General features: G+C 43.0%; 1 protein-coding gene across 3 annotated transcripts in view; it reads right to left on the bottom strand.

The window, feature by feature from the left end:
• The window catches only part of LOC139560431 (contactin-associated protein-like 2), a 56,813-nt gene that overhangs the window by 27,793 nt on the left and 9,537 nt on the right, over window positions 1-19,483 (bottom strand). For 2 of the 3 annotated variants that reach the window (XM_071377198.1, XM_071377199.1), the window contains 11 exons: window positions 18,646-18,756; window positions 15,689-15,882; window positions 14,309-14,456; window positions 12,916-13,119; window positions 12,280-12,464; window positions 7,716-7,859; window positions 6,238-6,496; window positions 5,803-5,952; window positions 5,174-5,336; window positions 812-918; window positions 437-556 (listed from right to left, as the gene is read on the bottom strand). In XM_071377198.1, the coding sequence (XP_071233299.1) occupies window positions 437-556; window positions 812-918; window positions 5,174-5,336; window positions 5,803-5,952; window positions 6,238-6,496; window positions 7,716-7,859; window positions 12,280-12,464; window positions 12,916-13,119; window positions 14,309-14,456; window positions 15,689-15,882; window positions 18,646-18,756 (1,785 nt within the window). Of the gene's footprint in view, window positions 1-436; window positions 557-811; window positions 919-5,173; window positions 5,337-5,802; window positions 5,953-6,237; window positions 6,497-7,715; window positions 7,860-12,279; window positions 12,465-12,915; window positions 13,120-14,308; window positions 14,457-15,688; window positions 15,883-18,645; window positions 18,757-19,483 lie in introns of those variants that run through there. The other variant, XM_071377201.1, reaches the window with a different exon arrangement.

Raw genomic sequence — 19,483 nt, 5'->3', positions numbered from 1 at the left:
CCTAGGTATTCCTTAAAGAGGTGGGGTTTCAGGTGTCTCCGGAAGGTGGTGATTGACTCCGCTGACCTGGCGTCGTGAGGGAGTTTGTTCCACCATTGGGGTGCCAGAGCAGCGAACAGTTTTGACTGGGCTGAGCGGGAACTGTACTTCCTCAGAGGTAGGGAGGCGAGCAGGCCAGAGGTGGATGAACGCAGTGCCCTTGTTTGGGTGTAGGGCCTGATCAGAGCCTGAAGGTACGGAGGTGCCGTTCCCCTCACAGCTCCGTAGGCTTACCTGCCACCCCAAATTACAACCAAACACCAGATTTTGTTGTATTCTGGTTATAATGATGTCATTTCAACCAGATTTGCCTGCTGGGATGGGATAAAATCATTTGATGCCATAAAGGTTAAGTGGATTATCTGTTCGGTAGGTTTGGGAGGTACTGTACTCTTACCAGTCATGTTGCAGTTGACTTTGAAGGGGCCTACGGGACCACTCCCATCAGGGTCGATCCAGTACGTGCCAGATGTTTTACCAAGATGTTTGTATTCCTCACAGGACTGTTCATACACGGCTGGAGAAGAGGAATACACATGCGAGAGAGGAAAACACATGTATTATGGAGCTTACATTACAGCAGAATTACTTATTCATCATTATAAATCCAGGAGTTTCCCCATGTGGTTTTAATGTCAGTGAGGTGAATGTGCAAAAATGTAACTGATGTTTCAGATGGGTCCCTGAGGGTATGAATAATGAGAGATCATAGATGAAGATGTCCATATACTGTATGAAGATGTCTTGATAGGCTGAGGAGGAGGATACTTACATGTATGGCATGTAGCCCCAGTGTAGCCTGTCCCATTGCAGGAGCACCTGAAACTGTCCCAGGTTTGAGTACATCGGCCTCCATGTTCACAGTGGTTAGGTACACATCTGTGGGGGGGGGGGGGTAGATCACATGATGAAGTAGCAGAAGTGACCGATAATTGAACTACTTTGACCTTTGTGAAACTACAGATGTAGGATCATAATTTGAGCCAGTTTGCTACAGCAGGGAAATAATCCTGCAGCAACAGGAAATGTGAATTATTATGTGGATTATAATTAATGAATGATTTTGTAGGGGTTGATACATTTTTCGTAAGGGAAAATTAAGTATGAAATTTCAAAGTAGAAATGACAAACATCAGAAGCCTTTTTAAACCTCAAATACGTTACACGTTCTCCTGCAACGGAGTGATCAAATTAAGATCCTACATCTGTACAGATGGGACAGAAAAGGATAGATCGTAGGGATAATAACTTTCCTAGTGTGCATCCTGCAAATATCATCTACCCTCAAAAACTAATTAATTTGAGGCTGCATACATTTGGTACTTCTTCAAATCATATTCACATGACGAAGAAGTGCCGTCTAATTGAAATACGCTGACCTTAGTGAGACAACGGGGGTTAAATATCACTGTGGTGTCTCTGTGTCGTGACAGTAATCAGCCAACCCGCAGAGCTGTGAGGAGGTTTGTGACCTTTTTTTCCATGTACAGTACCAGTCAAAAGTTTGGACACACCTACTTATTCAAGGGTTTTTCTTTATTTTGACTTTTTTCTACATTGTAGAATAATAGTGAAGACATCAAAACTATGAAATAACACATATGGAATCACGTAGTAACCAAAAAATCTAAATATTTTTTATATTCTAGATTCTTCACTCTGCGGTCCAACTCATCCCAAACAATCTCAACTGGGTTGAGGTCGGGTGATTGTGGAGGCCAGGTGTAATGAGTACGATGGGAGACAGAGTGCTGGTTTCAAGCGCAGGGTGCAGCAGGTGTTTATTAGTAAAGGACCACAGGAGGAGGCAGGTAGCTGGGTCCAGGGGCAGGCAGAAGGTCATACACAGGAGGAGGCAGGTAGCTGGGTCCAGGGGCAGGCAGAAGGTCATACACAGGAGGAGGCAGGTAGCTGGGTCCAGGGGCAGGCAGAAGGTCATACACAGGAGGAGGCAGGTAGCTGGGTCCAGGGGCAGGCAGAAGGTCATACACAGGGACTCCAAAAAAGTAACAGTACAGGTAGGGAAAAGGCTAATATCGTAGTCCGGGAGATCAGGCAAGAGGTTGATGACAGGAAATGTGATAGGCAAAAGTACAGGCAGGGAATAGGCAAAAAGGCTTCGTTAGTGAGGATGGCCAAAAACTACGATACACGTGAGGAATTAAACAGAGCTCCGAATAGAACACGTACAAAAACAAACAATACCTCACAATGATGGGGTGCAATGAACTGAACTAAATACTGTATGTACATGACATACAGGTGTGTGAACAGGTGATCAGAATTCAGGTGATTGGGATCTGGAGAGTGAGCTGCGTTCAGGGGATCTATGTGTTTGAAAGTGTGAGCTGGAAAGTGGGCTGGAAAGTGAGCTGCGTTCAGGGGATCTATGTGTTTGAGAGTGTGAGTTGGAAGCAGACGTTACACCAGGTCATCTGATGCATCATTCCATCACTCTCATTCCTGGTCAAATAGCCCTTACACAGCTTGGAGGTCTGTTGGGTCATTGTCCTGTTGAAAAACAAATATTAGTCCCACTGAGCGCAAACCAGATGGGATGGCGTATCGCTGCAGAATGATGTGGTAGCCATGCTGGTTAAATGTGCCTTGAATTCTAAATAAATCACAGACAGCGTCACCAGCAAAGCACCCCCACACCTCCTCCTCCATGCTTCATGGTGGGAACCACACATGCAGAGATCCTCCGTTCACCTACTCAAAAAAGCACGGCGAATGGAACAAAATAATCTCAAATTGGACAGATTTCCACCGGTCTAATGTCCATTGCTCATGTTTCTTGGCCCAAGCAAGTCTCTTCTTATTATTGGTGTCCTTTAGTAGTGTTTTCTTTCACAGAAATTCGACCCTGAAGGCCTGATTCACAAAGTCTCCTCTGAACAGTTCATGTTGAGATCTGTTACTGTCTGTTACTTGAACTCTGTGAAGCATTTATTTGGGCTGAAATCTGAGGTGCTGTTAACTCTAATGAACTTATCCTCTGCAGCAGAGGTAACTCTGGGTCTTCGTTTCCTGTGGTGGTCCTCATGAGAGCCAGTTTCATCATAGCGCTTGATGGTTTTTTGCGACGGCACTTCAAGAAACTTCAAAAATTCTTGAAATGTTCCGTATTGTCTGTCTTAAATTAATGATGAACTGTCATTTCTCTTTGCTTATTTGAGCTGTTCTTGCCATAATATGGACTTGGTCTTTGACCAAATAGAGCTATCATCTGTATACCACCCCATACCTTGTCACAACACAACTGATAGGTACAAACGCATTAAGAAGGAAAGCAATTCCACAAATTAACTTTTAACAAGGCACACCTGTTAATTTAAATTCATTCCAGGTGACTACCTCATGAAGCTGGCTGAATACCAAGAATGTGCAAAGCTGTCACCAAGGCAAAGGGTGGCTACTTTGAAGAATCTCAAACATAAAGTGTATTTTCATTTGTTTAACACCTTTTTGGTTACTACATGATTCCATATGTGTTATTTCATAGTTTTGATTTCTACAATGTAGAAAATAGTACAACATAAAGAAAAACCCTGGAATGAGTAGGTGTGTCCAAACCTTTGACTGGTACTGTATGTTTGATACCACAGTGTGGTGAATGGTAGGATCTATCACTTTATCACTGTACTAGTTCATTTCCAGTGCGGGGACCCCTACACCTATGTGTCGGTCAGTGTCTCCCCAGATGCCCAGCGTTAAAAGCATTAAACCTGCTGGTGTGATCAAAGGGCTGTAGTAACATGAAGTTCCAATTGAAGGTAGGTGAATTCGCCCCGGTAGCATTGTTTAGACTGAGGATATCATCACCACAATTCTGTAAATATGCACAGGCCAGAGATGTTGGAAACATTCCTATTTAATGCGAGAGAAAATCTGGTGTATCGGATTAGCGTTACCATAATACATAAGCCAAATGAACCACACATCAAGAGTATTCAACCATAAATGGATCTATCATACATACATACTAAACAAATCTCCCTAGAATAATAATCAAGTTTGATTTGACTTCTGATGGTAAAGCTGAGATCCGCATTAGGCGAAACAGCGTCACAGGCTCTTTTATTATTGTTTTGTTTTTGTTTTTGAAAAGGAGGATATGAGCATTGAGCAACGTAATATATATATATATTTTTTTTCACACTCTGCTGTTCTATTGCATGTGCAGTGATGTGCAATGATTGTCTCAAACAGTGTTTGTTGTTTGAAGTAATGTCTTTGTAATATCACAAACAGACGTGGCAGTTTCACCGCAACGGAATCCAACTTTAAGATGAAAACAAATCCGCATGACTGTCTTTAACTTTTCTGAAAATGTCTTACTCTGACATTTCAAACGGTGTCGTTAACAATTCCGGAACATAAGGTTGGATTAATGGGATCTACAGTTTGACTCCTAATCACTACCGGAGAATAAGAAACAGAGATAAGATTCCATTTATGAACCAGAACCATGTGTTGGAGTGAACCCACATACTGTGAGAATGAATTTAATTAGTTTATCCGGATAAGAATGTTAGCGCATATCCATATTTTGAGTAACCTTTCGGTGAAATTGCATTTCCATATCTCAGGAGGAGCAGTGCTTTTCCACTTCATGGTTTTAATGAGCTTAGCTTAGGGGATGTGCGCCTGTGTGGCTGTGTGCTTGTGTACGCGTGCATTTACCAGCAGGAACACAAAGATTGCACACTAAGACATCCTATACCAAAGCCTTATGTGATCCGCTGATCCCCGCCTCTCGCTGTGTCCCTGTGTGAGACCTAAGGGGTCGAAACGTATCAATAAAATCACCTGGGAGCATGAACAGCAGTGTGTGGCGTTTTCCTTTTCATTTTCTCTGTGTGAGACGCCTGCTTGGTCTTCATACTTATACCCGATACTCACCTCTCACTGAGAGACAAAGCCTCTCGGTCCACACGATGGTGCAGTTGGTGGGACCCGTGCTGCCTTTGTGAATAGACAGTGCGACGCATGCCCAAGAAGCAGGTAGCCCCTCAGGTAAGGTTATAGCACGCGTTTATACTTTTACTTTCATGATCAACAGCAAAGAAAAAAGTCTGGTTTGAATAAGTCAGCTAAACAAGGGAATGGTATAAATGGTATAGAATATTACCTGTCTATGATGGCACACATATCCAGGCTGACATTCTCAAAGGTTCCCATGTTGCCTTGCTCTACAGCCACCAGGTCAGCGAGCTGGTCGTCCACGTGGATCAGCTGCATACAGCCCTGGAAGGAGCGCTGGGCAGGGGGCGTGTTGGTACGCAGGAAGTAGCCTACAGGAAAAAGGTACAAGAGTTTTTCATATGGTCAAGACTGCGCTTTCTGTTTGAAAAGTAAAGTTTCGAGACACAGTTCAGGTATTAAGCAACATTAATTATATGAGCATTGTGTTTTGGTTTAAAACATTATGGAGCTTTCATTCAATATTTAATACACCCTCTTAAAGGCAACTACAGTACTTCAAAGGCAATCAAAACACAAAGACAACAAAAAGGCAACCAATCAAAAGTAACAAAAAGAGGATTTAATGACAAAGCCTGCCATCAAATACAAAAAACTCCATGTGCAATCAACAAATCACAATAGTGTTTGTCAGACTGAATTAAGGAAAATGTAATAATGAATAAGTATGTGCCAAAGCCCATAACAAGGGCTTATACATTATAGAACAGAGCCATATATCGGTACAGAGATACATGTACTATATATGGCTCTGTTATAAGCCATCTCTGTAAGTACCTCCAAAGTAGTATTGTCCCCCTGTTCTGATCTGAATGGGAATGACCGTTCTGACAGTGGACGCCTCGTCACCATCAATGGTCAGCATGGCGTAGTTCTCCAGAGCATGGAGGTAGACGTTGTGCCACTGGCCGTCGTTGAGCCCCGAACCTGAACAGAGACCACAGACAGAACAATATGGCTTTATGAATCAGTCAAGGTGGGTGATGAGCAGACAACTGCAATTACTGAAACATCAGAAAAACAACTAGAAATTCTGAGAAAGACTGAGAACACAGGGCCTAACAGACAGAGCTTCAGCTACGGAAGACCCTCATGGGGAGGGCCTCCCCAAATTGATAGAGAGAATGAATTAATGAAGGGAGGGTCTTTGGGCTAAATAAACACGTCTACTTTAGTGCATTAGCCAGCATGGCCGTACTAACTAGACCATACCTGAGGAGATGTCTATACGTGTGTTTTTCTTCTGGGCGACGTTGATGTAGACGGTGACTTTTCCCTCGGTGAGGCCCACCTCCACCACGCCATCAGCCAGGGCCGTGTAGAAGAGCAGGCCGCTGGGGTTCCACGTCCGGAAGGACAGGCTGACCGACAGGGTGTCACTGTCCTGCAGCCCCGGGAGACGCAGGAAGCTGGTGGCGTTGAAGAACACGGGGAAGGAGTGCGTCTCGCTGCAGGAGAACGTCAGGTTCCTCTGTAAGGGGGATAGAAAGTATGACAGCAAACACTTATACAAGTTAAGGCAGCTTTCCCTCTTGATTTCAACTCAAGACATTAGCACAACCATATAAATATAGTTAGCATCAGTGGAGGCTGGTGGGAGGAGCTATAGGAGGACAGGCTCATTGTAATGAGCCATTTATTCCATTCCAGCCAATACAATGAGCCCATCCTCCTATAACTCTTTCCAGCAGCCTCCTCTGGTTAGCATATATTTTGCATAAGAGATACATCAGAAAACCTAAAGTGCTTTTTAGATGTAAATGTTGGGGTTTAATGCATTGGAAAATGCAAGTGCCTGCATTATTTCCAACACAGAAAAACACTCATCATACAGCACTTGACTAAAACCGTTTTCGTCTGCTCTCCTCATCAAAGCTGATCTTTCTCTCTCCACTTGTGCTGAAAGCAAAGCATGCAATCCAACACCAAGAAACTTTGTGGATATCCCACAGTTTGGTAAACCCATTTGCTCACAGAAAAAAAAGGGCTAAGAGGCACATAAGAAGTGAAATCAATAACAATGGTTAGATCCATACTTTAGTGCAGTAATGGCTCACACACCATCACACACCATTGACAACAGAGCAGTAATTGCTTTAAACCCTATGCTGAGGGCTTCTGAAGCTTGACACATTTATTGGGTTCAATCCCAATGCATGAATACTATTTTATTCAGCATATGACTTCGAAGAAATGTATTTGTTTTCCAACATCACCACAAGGTAAGAGTTTCTTCACTTCTGCACTCATAGAAAAAATGGTTTGGCTGTCCCCATAGGATAACCCTTTTTGGTTTCAAGTAGAACCCCTTTGGGTTCCATGTAGAACCTTCTCTGGAAAGGGTTCTTCATGGAACACAAAAGAGTTCTACCTGGAACCAAAAATGGTTCTTCAAAGGGGTCTCCTATGGGGACTGCCAAAGAACCATTTTAGGTTCTAAAGATCACCTTATTTTCTAGGAGTGTGATTTATAGATGCACTAAAGCCTGTTTTATTAGCGCCTCAGTGAAAAAGGCAAATTATATTGAATTGTATTGAAGTGAGGTGTTGCGTCACTGGCCTTTCCAAATAGGTAATCACAAATACATGGCTGTTCCTACCGTTTATGTTTTCAAGGTATACTAGTGAATCACAAACCAAGTAGTAAAGATGACACTCAGGTATACAAAAAATGACAGAAATGTTCTTACAAAACTTGAAGTATCAATTTTCTTTCTCTTGACCAGGTTGGTAATGTTATCACCGTTGTAGGTGATGCCCTCCATGCAACCAACAAAGTTCTCCCTGCCTCCCGAGCTGGGCTTGGCAGAGACAGGCATGCCTCCAAAGCTGATCTGGAGGACACAGAAGGAGAAGAGGAAATGGGGTCAAGTTTTAGTTGAAGAGGCTCGGCAGCAGGAGCCACATCTCAGAGCCATTTGTCGCTTTGAATCAAATCAATACAACAGCATATATCCCTTCAGGGAATATATTGGTTTTCGCTTGTGCCTGATTACATTAATCTCCACTTTATAATGAGTGTATGGTGTTGTGTTTTTTCCCTCTCCTTCCTTGCGGAGGCAAAGTAATTTCCTTCAGTATCGCACACGGATAATTATACAGACAAACCTAAAAGTTAAGTTCTGTAATCACAGGGGAGCCGCAGTACAGAGGGCTTGCTCTGACTTGGCATCCGTGAACTAACACATCTTCACACAGACTTCCGAGTAACATGACTCACAGGAACTCTCATAGAGATAGGGCGGGATGTGAGGAAATGAACCAGGACAATATACAATACATACAATGAGGGAAAAAAGTATTTGATCCCCTGCTGATTTTGTACGTTTGCCCACTGACAAAGAAATGATCAGTCTATAATTTTAATGGTAGGTTCATTTGAAGTGAGAGACAGAATAACAACAAAGAAATCCAGAAAAACGCATTTCAAAAATGTTATAAATTGATTTGCATTTTAATGAGGGAAATAAGTATTTGACCCCCTCTCAATCAGAAATATTTCTGGCTCCCAGGTATCTTTTATACAGGTAACAAGCTGAGATTAGGAGCACACTCTTAAAGGGAGTGCTCATAATCTCAGTTTGTTACCTGTATAAAAGACACCTGTCCATAGAACCAATCAATCAATCAGATTCCAAACTCTCCACCATGGCCAAGACCAAAGAGCTCTCCAAGGATGTCAGGGACAAGATTGTAGACCTACACAAGGCTGGAATGGGCTACAAGACCATCGCCAAGCAGTTTGGTGAGAAGGTGACAACAGTTGGTGCGATTATTCGCAAATGGAATAAACAGGAAAGAACTGTCAATCTCCCTCTGCCTGGGGCTCCATGCAAGATATCACCTCGTGGAGTTGCAATGATTATGAGAATGGTGAGGAATCACCCCAGAACTACATGGGAGGATCTTGTCAATGATCTCAAGGCAGCTGGGACCATAGTCACCAAGAAAAAACAATTGGTAACACACTACGCCGTGAAGGACTGAAATCCTGCAGCGCCCGCAAGGTCCCCCTGCTCAAGAAAGCACATATACATGCCCGTCTGAAGTTTGCCAATGAACATCTGAATGATTCAGAGGACAACTGGGTGAAAGTGTTGTGGTCAGATGAGACCAAAATGGAGCTCTTTGGCATCAACTCAACTCGCCATGTTTGGAGGAAGAGGAATGCTGCCTATGACCCCAAGAACACCATCCCCACCGTCAAACATGGAGGTGGAAACATGCTTTGGGGGTGTTTTTCTGCTAAGGGGACAGAACAACTTCACCGCATCAAAGGGACGATGGACGGGGCCATGTACCGTCAAATCTTGGGTGAGAACCTCCTTCCCTCAGCCAGGGCATTGAAAATGGGTCGTGGATGGGTATTCCAGCATGACAATGACCCAAAACACAAGGCAACAAAGGAGTGGCTCAAGAAGAAGCACATTAAGGTCCTGGAGTGGCCTAGCCAGTCTCCAGACCTTAATCCCATAGAAAATCTGTGGAGGGAGCTGAATGTTCGAGTTGCCAAACGTCAGCCTCGAAACCTTAATGACTTGGAGAAGTTCTGCAAAGAGGAGTGGGACAAAATCCCTCCTGAGATGTGTGCAAACCTGGTGGTCAACTACAAGAAATGTCTGACCTCTGTGATTGCCAACAAGGGTTTTGCCACCAAGTACTAAGTCATGTTTTGCAGAGGGGTCAAATACTTATTTCCCTCATTAAAATGCAAATCAATTTATAACATTTTTGACATGCGTTTTTCTGGATTTTGTTGTTGTTATTCTGTCTCTCACTGTTCAAATAAACCTACCATTAAAATTATAGACTGATAATTTCTTTGTCACTGGGCAAAAGTACAAAATCAGCAGGGGATCAAATACTTTTTTCCCTCACTGTATGTAGGGATGAAGAGAATAAGCAATATACAGTGTGGTCTGAAATTATTGATGCCCTTTACGAAGTTTAGCAAAAACAACTGTAAAAAATTATTCAAACACTGAGCTATAGTTTATGCCAAAGAAATTGCAAAAATATATTATTTTATACAAATACAATTTCTCAGAGAAAAATATTTTGTTTAACAAGTAATACTTTTTTCCCTCCAAAAGGTAGGGATCAAAATGATTGACAACTCTGTTTTTAACAACTTTCAAAACCGCACCTTACGAGGATAATGGCATTGAGCCGTTTTCTAAAATGTTTAATGAGTTGGAAAACACATTGGGAGGGATCTTAGATCATTACGGAGACTGAGATGGCCATTGCAAAATGTTGATTTTGTGGCCAATTAAAACCACTTCTTTGTGGTTTTTGATGTGTGCTTGGGGCTCTTGTTTGCTGGAAGATCTACTCGTGGCCAAGTTTCAGCCTGGCAGAGGAACCCAGGTTTTTGGCCTAAGAGCTCTATTTTCATGACATCAGACCAAAGCACCAGTTCCAATCTATGCCAATGCCGTTTAGCAAACTCCAGCCGTTTACATTTGTTGGATGACAAGAAAGTAGATTTCTTTAGCCATGCACACCAGTAGTGGGTTTGGTGTCGAAATTAGAATACATGAGCAGAAAAGAATCCCATATCTACTGTAAAATATGGTGGTGGATCTTTGATGTTACGGGTCTATTTTGCTTCCATCCACCACCCCCCTCTTTGGAGGACAAAAATAACTTGGTTTTTACAGCTTTTTCTTTTTTGTTACATGTACACTACCATTCAACAGTTTGGGGGCACTTAGAAATGTCCTTGTTTTTGAAAGAAAAGCACCTTTTTTGTCCATTAAAATAACCTCAAATTGATCAGAAATACAGCGTAGACATTGTTAATGTTGTAAATGACTATTGTAGCTGGAAACGGCTGATTTTTAAATGGAATATCTACTTAAGCGTACAGAGGCCCATTATCAGCAACCATCACTCCTGTGTTCCAATGGCATGTTGTGTTAGCTAATCCAAATCAGCACAACAGTTTTCAGCTGTGCTAACATAATTGCAAAAGGGTTTTCTAATGATCAATTAGCATTGTAAAATGATAAACTTGGATTAGCTAACACAACGTGCCATTGGAACACAGGAGTGACGGTTGCTGATAATGGGCCTCTGTACACAGATGTATATATTCCATAAAAAAATTAGCCGTTCCCAGCTACAATAGTCATTTACAACAGTAACAATGCCTACGCTGTATTTCTGATCAATTTGAGGTTATTTTAATGGACAAAAAAGGTGCTTTTCTTTCAAAAACAAGGACATTTCTAAGTGCCCCCAAACTTTTTAATGGTAGTGTACATTCGACACACATTTGACATACATTGCACTTTTTTTTACACAGTAGTTACATAGCAAAAATATATGTATTTGATATATATTACATCTGGATAGATAGTACTTAATCACATCCGGTATACATTATGTAAAGTGTTCAGTTGTAACTATTATCCTGGGGCCCTTGTTAAGGTCAACAGCATCATGGTCTTTACCCAGTACCAGGACATTTAAGCCAAAAACCTGGTTGCCTCTGACAGGAGGCTGAAACTTGGCCTCAAATGGATCTTAAAGCAATGCAATAGCCCTAAGCACACATCAATATCCACAAAGAAATTGTAAATTGGCCATAAAATGGTCTAATATCCCTCCCAATGTGAATGGTCTAATATAGGAATGGTCTAATATCCCTCCCAATGTGTTCTCCAACTCATAAAACATTTTAGAAAAAGGCTCAATGCCATTATCCTCGCAAGGTGAAGTATTGAAAGGTATTGAAAACAGGGATGTTTTCGTTAAACAAAATCCCTTCTCTGAGCAGTTGTATTAGTATAAAATAATATACATTTTCAGAGCATACAATATAGCTCAGTATTTGAAGTATTTATTTTATAGTCATTTTTGCATCTTTATCAATGGTGTCAATAATTTCGACCCCACTGTATACAATACAACTATATAATATAGGGAGGGATGCGAAGAGAGGAACATAGACAACACATACAACTTTATACGAAGGGATTAAGAAATGAACTAAGACAATATATACAGTACAATACAACTATATATAAACCAGGGTTAGGGTCAATTCCATTGCAATTCCAGTCAATTCAGAAAGTATACCAAATTCAAATTCCAGATTTTTCCTCATTGAAAAACATTGAAGAGAATTGGAATTTCAGTGTACTTCCTGATTTGACTGGAATTTAAATTGAAATAACCACAACCCTGATAGGGAGGGATGCGAGGGGAGGAATCACTAAGACAATATCCAACATAACTGTAGCCTACCTCATAGTCCAGGTCAAGATGATCAAATTCCCCGTTGGTGCGGAAGTGCTGTGTGTGGCGATCCAGGGTAAAGTTGACATTCCGTCGGTAACGCTCGATAATTACAGAGTGCCAGTGGTCATCATCCAATAAACTTCCGCTTGTCACAGAGGTGTGTCCGAGGATGGAGCCGTACTGATTGCTGCCTGAAGTTTACAAGACATAAACAGATCGACTTTATTAAGAAAATGCTTAAGGGGAAAATGTTCCTATAAACAACAGGCTGACATAGTGAGATAAAAATAGTACAAATTCTAATTTGTGAAGGCTACTGTGATGAATAATTATCTTGTTGACAACAACCAATATTCAAATCCATCAAAAAGAAATAGATGTATAATGCATAATGCATAAGGGCCAGTCATATTAGGAAATATAAAGGAATTCTATCAAGATTCATCAACTGACCTAAGTAGCTACCATAAGAAGCTAAATTATCAGCGATTATAGTACACTAGGTGTGCGTCCCGAAAAGCACCCCCTGTTCCTTATATCGTGCACTACATTTGGTCAAAAGTAGAGGACTAAATATGGAATAGGGTGCCATTTTGGATGCACACAGGTATCCCATAGACAGGATTGGAAATGGTCCATTACCGAGGTTGATCATGAGCAGTAGTTTGGATCTCTTCAGCTCCAAGCTGATATAGTCTCCTTGCTGTCCTTCCCCGTGCAGGAGCACACCGTTACTGGCTGTGGTCTTAAACTTCAGGGAGATGACGTCCTTCAAAATCTTCATCTTCTTCATCTTGAAGCGGTAGGAGATCACACCCTGGCCTTCGAAGTTGATCACATCCGCCCCTGAGGTCACCGAATGGTGATAAAGGATACAGAGCTTAATATCCCCTCAATTACCTCTACTGTCCTATGTCAAGGATTTTCACAGGATGTGTTAGAGGGGTGTATAGAAGAAAAAACAAGTCCTTTAGAGATCACCTACTGCAATCACAAGCAATGTAAAAAAGTGAGGCAGCTTATACGTATTTCTCTTTTTATAATTGAAGGAACAGAACAACTGAGGGAGAAATGACTCAAATGCTCTAAGACATATAACCCTGGCTGCAAAGACTATTCTGTCTGTTGAGATGTGCCAGCTTACGTGCCTAGACAGCAGCATGGCGGCATTGTGATATCACCCTGCGGCAACTCTCTCCTTTCAAAGGTGCTTTCATCTTTTTACCCTGATTTAACCGGTCAGGGGGCTCAGAACACTGACAGTCCTGTAAGCCAGCCCCATCGGTGAGGTGGCAGGAGAGGGCCCTGCTCGGTTACATCTATTTGCTGTTCAATCTTAGGGTTGTGGATGGAGTATATGCAGTAAGTAAGGACAAGTGCCACAAGGAACTGGACTGGTCAAGGACTAGGGCAAACAAGTTTCTCACGGTCAGTTTTTCCTGTCTATCAGATTCAACAGTGTGTAATACAGCATAGGATGGATACAGCAAAGGGTTGTGTGGCTGGTGACATTTTAAAGCGTGGCATGCGCAAGCTTTGAAGGAGGGAATTGATCAGTCAAGCTTGTTTTTCTGTGGTACATGGTAACAACAGAAACCAGCCAAGGTAAACTACTGTTCTCTATCTCCTACTCTATCAAAAACCTGTAGCTGTGAATTTGGCTGTTGGCATGGAGAGCAGTAATCTAATTATTTCAACTCAATTAATGTATTTTACTGAGCATATTAATACGCTCCCCTGACAAATATGACATATGATACCAAGATAATTAAACCTTCAGTCTTACATATTAATTAAGCCCATTTTGGCCAACACCTGATTATTCTAATATTTTCTTCATACAGAAATGATCCGAACTGCACGCAATAAAGTCACTTTTCAAAGAGATTCCTTGTTCCATGCTCCTTGTTCAGAGATTCCTTGTTCCATGTTCCTTGTTCAGAGATTCCATGTTCCATTTCTCTGGTTAATAAAGGATTGCAATAAACTAATACAGTAGCATGAGATTGTGCATGGATGTTTGCTATTCACTCACAGTAAGAACAGCCATAGACCTCCACTCGCAGGCCGATCCTCCCCTCTTCGCTCCACTCCAGTGGGATGATGCGCACGTAACGCGTTATGATTGCATGCTGCAGATCATGGCGGACCACACTCTCACTGTTGGAGTTGCCAGAAAATGCCTGGGCAAGCAAACAAAAACAGGATATTTAGGTTCCATATCCTGAAGCCTAACTTTTCATTTTTTAATGAGTAGGTACACTACATGGCCAAAAGTATGTGGACTTGCTTCAATTCAGCTACAAGAGCATTAGTGAGGTTGCGGACTGATGTTGGGCGATTAGGCCTGGCTTGCACTCTGCGTTCCAATTCATCCCAAAGGTGTTTGATGGGGTTGAGATCAGGGCTCTGTGCAGGCCAGTCAAGTTTTTCCACACCGATCTCGACAAACCATTTCTGTATGGACCTTGCTTTGTGCACGGGGGCATTGTCATGCTGAAACAGAAAAGGGCCTTACCCAAACTGTTGCCACAAAGTTGGACGCACAGAATCGTCTAGAATGTCATTGTACGCTATAGATTTAGGGAGGGGGGCCTAGCCCGAACCATGAAAAACAGACCCAGACTATTATTCCTCCGCCACCAAACCTTACGGTTGGCACTATGCATTGGGGCAGTTAGCTTTCTCCTAGCATCCACCAAACCCAGATTTGTCCTTTGGACTGCCAGATGGTGAAGCGTGATTCATCACTCCAGAGGACACGTTTCCACTCCTCCAGAGTTCAATGGTAGTGGGCTTTACACCACTCCAGCCGGAGCTTGGCATTGCGCATGGTGGTCTTAGGCTGCTCGGCCATGGAAACCCATTTCATGAAGCTCCCGATGAACAGTTCTTGCGCTGAAGTTACTTCCAGAGGCAGTTTGGAACTCAGTAGTGAGTGTTGCAACCGAGGACAGCCGATTTTTACACACTACGCGCTTCAGCACTTGGCGGTCCCGTACTGTGATCTTGTGCGGCTTACCATGGCTGAGTCGTTGCTCCAAGACATTTTCACTTCACAAGAATAGCACTTACAGTTGACCAGGGCAGCTCTAGCAGGGCAGAAACTTGACGAACTGACCTGTTGGAAAGGTGGCATTCTATGACGGTGCCACGTTGAAAATCACTGAGCTCTTCAGTAAGGCCATTCTACTACCAATGTTTGACTATGGGAATTGCATGGCTGTGTGCTCAATTTTATTCACCTGTCAGCAGCGGGTGTGGCTGAAATAGCCAAATCCACTAATTTGAAGGGTTGTCCACATACTTTTGATACATCATCAATGTCTGATGGACTAATTTGAAAGGACAGATGCGACTCTCCCTTTAAACTAAAAACTTTGTTATTTCACTTTGGTTCAAATCATTGACTCACCCATATGTTGCCATCTTGCAGATATGGTCTCCAGTTCCTTCCTGTGTCACTGTACAGGAGTCTGTATTGCATTGTCCAATCAGAGCTGCTGTACCTGCCCTGTGTGGCGATGGAGGTGACCTGCTTCCTGGTTCCCAGGTCCACCTGCAGCCACTGGTAATGATCAGTGTCCACAGGGGACCAGCCTCCAGCACCTAGGGTTGAGAGAGACAATTAAACCAGCTCCATAACCTTGTATAGCCAACTCTAACCTACTTGCAAATCATTTTATTTGCATGTATCTTCCACACACAAATCTTAAACTATTATAATTTTTTATTTTTTTTAAATACATTTTACCCCCTTTTCTCCCCAATTTTTCGTGGTATCCAATCGCTAGTAATTACTATCTTGTCTCATCGCTACAACTCCCGTACGGGCTCGGGAGAGACGAAGGTCGAAAGTCATGCGTCCTCCGAAGCACAACCCAACCAAGCCGCACTGCTTCTTAACACAGCGCTCCTCCAACCCGGAAGCCAGCCGCACCAATGTGTCGGAGGAAACACTGTGCACCCGCCCCCCTTGGTTAGCGCGCACTGCGCCCGGCCCGCCACAGGAGTCGCTGAAGCGCGATGAGACAAGGATATCGCTACCGGCCAAACCCGCCCTAACCCGGACGACGCTAGGCCAATTGTGCGTCGCCCCACGGACCCCCCGGTCGCGGCCGGCTGCGACAAAGCCTGGGCGCGAACCCAGAGACTCTGGTGGCACAGCTAGCGCTGCGATGTAGTGCCCTAGACCACTGCGCCACCCGGGAGGCCCCAAAACTTAAACTATTTAACATAAACTCTGAAAAAAAAGAAATGTCCCTTTTTCAGGACCCTATCTTTCAAAGATAATTAGTAGAAAATCCAAATAACTTCACATATCTTCATAGTAAAGGGTCCCATGCTTGTTCAATGAACCATAAACAACTTATGAACATGCACCTGTGGAGCGGTCATTAAGACACTAACAGCTTACAGACGGTAGGCAATTAAGGTCACAATTAAGGTCACTTAGAACACTAAATCAAATCAAATTTTATTTGTCACATACACATGGTTAGCAGATGTTAATGCGAGTGTAGCGAAATGCTTGTGCTTCTAGTTCCGACCATGCAGTAATATCTAACAAGTAATCTAACAATTTCACAACAACTACCTTATACACACAAGTGTAAAGGAATGAATAAGAATATGTACATAAAAATATATGGATGAGCGATGGACGAACGGCATAGGCAAGATGCAGTAGATGGTATAGAGTACAGTATATACTGTACATATGATATGAGTAATGTAGGGTATGTAAACATTATATAAAGTGGCAATGTTTAAATTAGCTAGTGATACATTTATTACATTCAATTTTTTAATATTAAAGTGGCTAGAGATTTGAGTCAGTATGTTGGCAGCAGCCACTCAATGTTAGTGATGGCAGTTTAACAGTCTGATGGCCTTGAGATAGAAGCTGTTCTTCAGTCTCTCGGTCCCAGCTTTGATGCACCTGTACTGACCTCGCCTTCTGGATGACAGCGGGGTGAACGGCCTCCTATATGATACCAAGATAAGGCCTTTCTACTTAAAAACACCAAAAGAAAGATGCCCAGGGTCCCTGCTCATCTGCGTGAACGTGCCTTAGGCATGCTGTAAGGAGGCATGAGGACTGCAGATGTGGCCAGGGCAATAAATTGCAATGTCCGCACTGTGAGACGCCTAAGACAGCGCTACAGGGAGACAGGACGGACAGCTGATCATCCTCGCAGTGGCAGACCACGTGTAACAACACCTGCACAGGATTGGTACATCTGAACATCACACCTGCGGGACAAGTACAGGATGGCAACAACAACTGCCCGAGTTACACCAGGAACGCACAATCCCTCCATCAGTGCTCAGACTGTTCGCAATAGGCTGAGAGAGGCTGGACTGAGGGCTTGTAGGCCTGTTGTAAGGCAGGTCCTCACCAGACATCACCGGCAACAACGTTGCCTATGGGCACAAAGCCACCGTCGCTGGACGAGACAGGACTGGCAAAAAGTGCTCTTCACTGACGAGTCACGGTTTTGCCTCACCAGGGGTGATGGTCTGATTTGCATTTAGCATCGAAGGAATGAGCGTTACACCGAGGCTTCTGGAGTGGGATCGATTTGGAGGTGGAGGGTCCGTCATGGTCTGGGGCGGTGTGTCACAGCATCATCGGACTGAGCTTGTTGTCATTGCAGGCAATCTCAATGCTGTGCGTTACAGGGAAGACATCCTCCTCCCTCATGTGGTACTCTTCCTGCAGGATCATCCTGACATGACCCTCCAGCATGACAATGCCATCACCCATACTGCTCGTTCTGTGCGTGATTTCCAGCAAGACAGGAATGTCAGTGTTCTGCCATGGCCAGCGAAGAGCCCGGATCTCAATCCCATTGAGCACGTCAGGGACCGGTTGGATCAGAGGGTGAGGGCTAGGGCCATTCCCCCCAGAAATGTCCGGGAACTTACAGGTGCCTCGGTGGAAGAGTGGAGTAACATCTCACAGCAAGAACGGGCAAATCTGGTGCAGTCCATGAGGAGTAGATGCACTGCAGTACTTAATGCAGCTGGTGGCCACACCAGATACTGACTGTTACTTTTGATTTTGACTCCCCTTTGTTCAGGGACACATTATTCAATTTCTGTTAGTCACATGTCTGTGGAACTTGTTCAGTTTATGTCTCAGTTGTTGAATCTTATTATGTTCATACAAATATTTACACGTTAAGTTTGCTGAAAATAAATGCAGTTGACAGTGAGAGGACGTTTCTTTTTTTGCTGAGTTTAGAAACATCAGTATCCTCTGCTCCTATGTGGCAAACAATATGTGAGTGAAGTGAATGAGACTGCGGCTTAAAATAATCACCAGAGATGATCAGAATAAAAGCTTAGGGTTTTAGTTGTAAATACCTCCTCTCCTGTTGAGCTTTGCATATCCAGCCCCATATCCACTGGAGTACACTGATGAGCTGGTGAAAGCAGCCTGGGAGAGTGGTGTGGCCAACGCTTCATCACATTTCCCTGGAGGTCAACACAAAACACAAGATACAGACAAGGGAAGAATGAGTCATCGTCCCATAAAATGACACTTCAGCATGTTGTAACAATTTATTTGATTCAGTGTTATTTTCTTCCTTATAATTGTATTTTACATTACTTCATATACTGCTCAAACATAGACAGAGAGCAGTATATGTATTGGAGAGACATTATGAGAGACGTCCATGAGACGTCTTCCCATTCACACCCTTTTCAATAGCAGTTCCTTGGTGGTAATGATTGGAAGCCAAATGCCATTCAATATAAGTACAATATGTCTGTCCAAAGAATATGGCAAGGCCAATTTCTGTCTGGTTTCCTGACCATTTTGGTTATTATTGAACACATCAATAGCAATACATGAATAGCTTAGCATCTAACCTTCAGCCTGTTATGTTCCTGGTAGACACTTTTGATCTTGATTGATAGACACACTCAATCTTAATGAATAACTTTCCATAGACTCCAACAGACTCTTATCGCAATTTCTGCTGATGACTCAGTCTTGCTTGGCTACAGAGGTCAAGGGTTAGAATTCGGGGCTGCATTTCAAAACTCTCTTCACACTCTCTACAATCTAATTAACTAGAGGCCTCCAAATCAACATGCACCACTCATGTTTAAATGGAACTGAGGAGGTCAACATCATTTCCAAAAGTCAATTAGCACTCTTGAATCTGTAGCCATAAGCCAGATACATTTTTTATAG

The sequence above is a fragment of the Salvelinus alpinus genome, chromosome 30 (assembly GCF_045679555.1).
Source record: "Salvelinus alpinus chromosome 30, SLU_Salpinus.1, whole genome shotgun sequence".
In the NCBI taxonomy this organism is placed as follows: domain Eukaryota; kingdom Metazoa; phylum Chordata; class Actinopteri; order Salmoniformes; family Salmonidae; genus Salvelinus; species Salvelinus alpinus.
The sequence above is the reverse complement of the archived record's forward strand: the minus strand, read 5'-3'. Positions and strand labels throughout refer to the sequence as shown.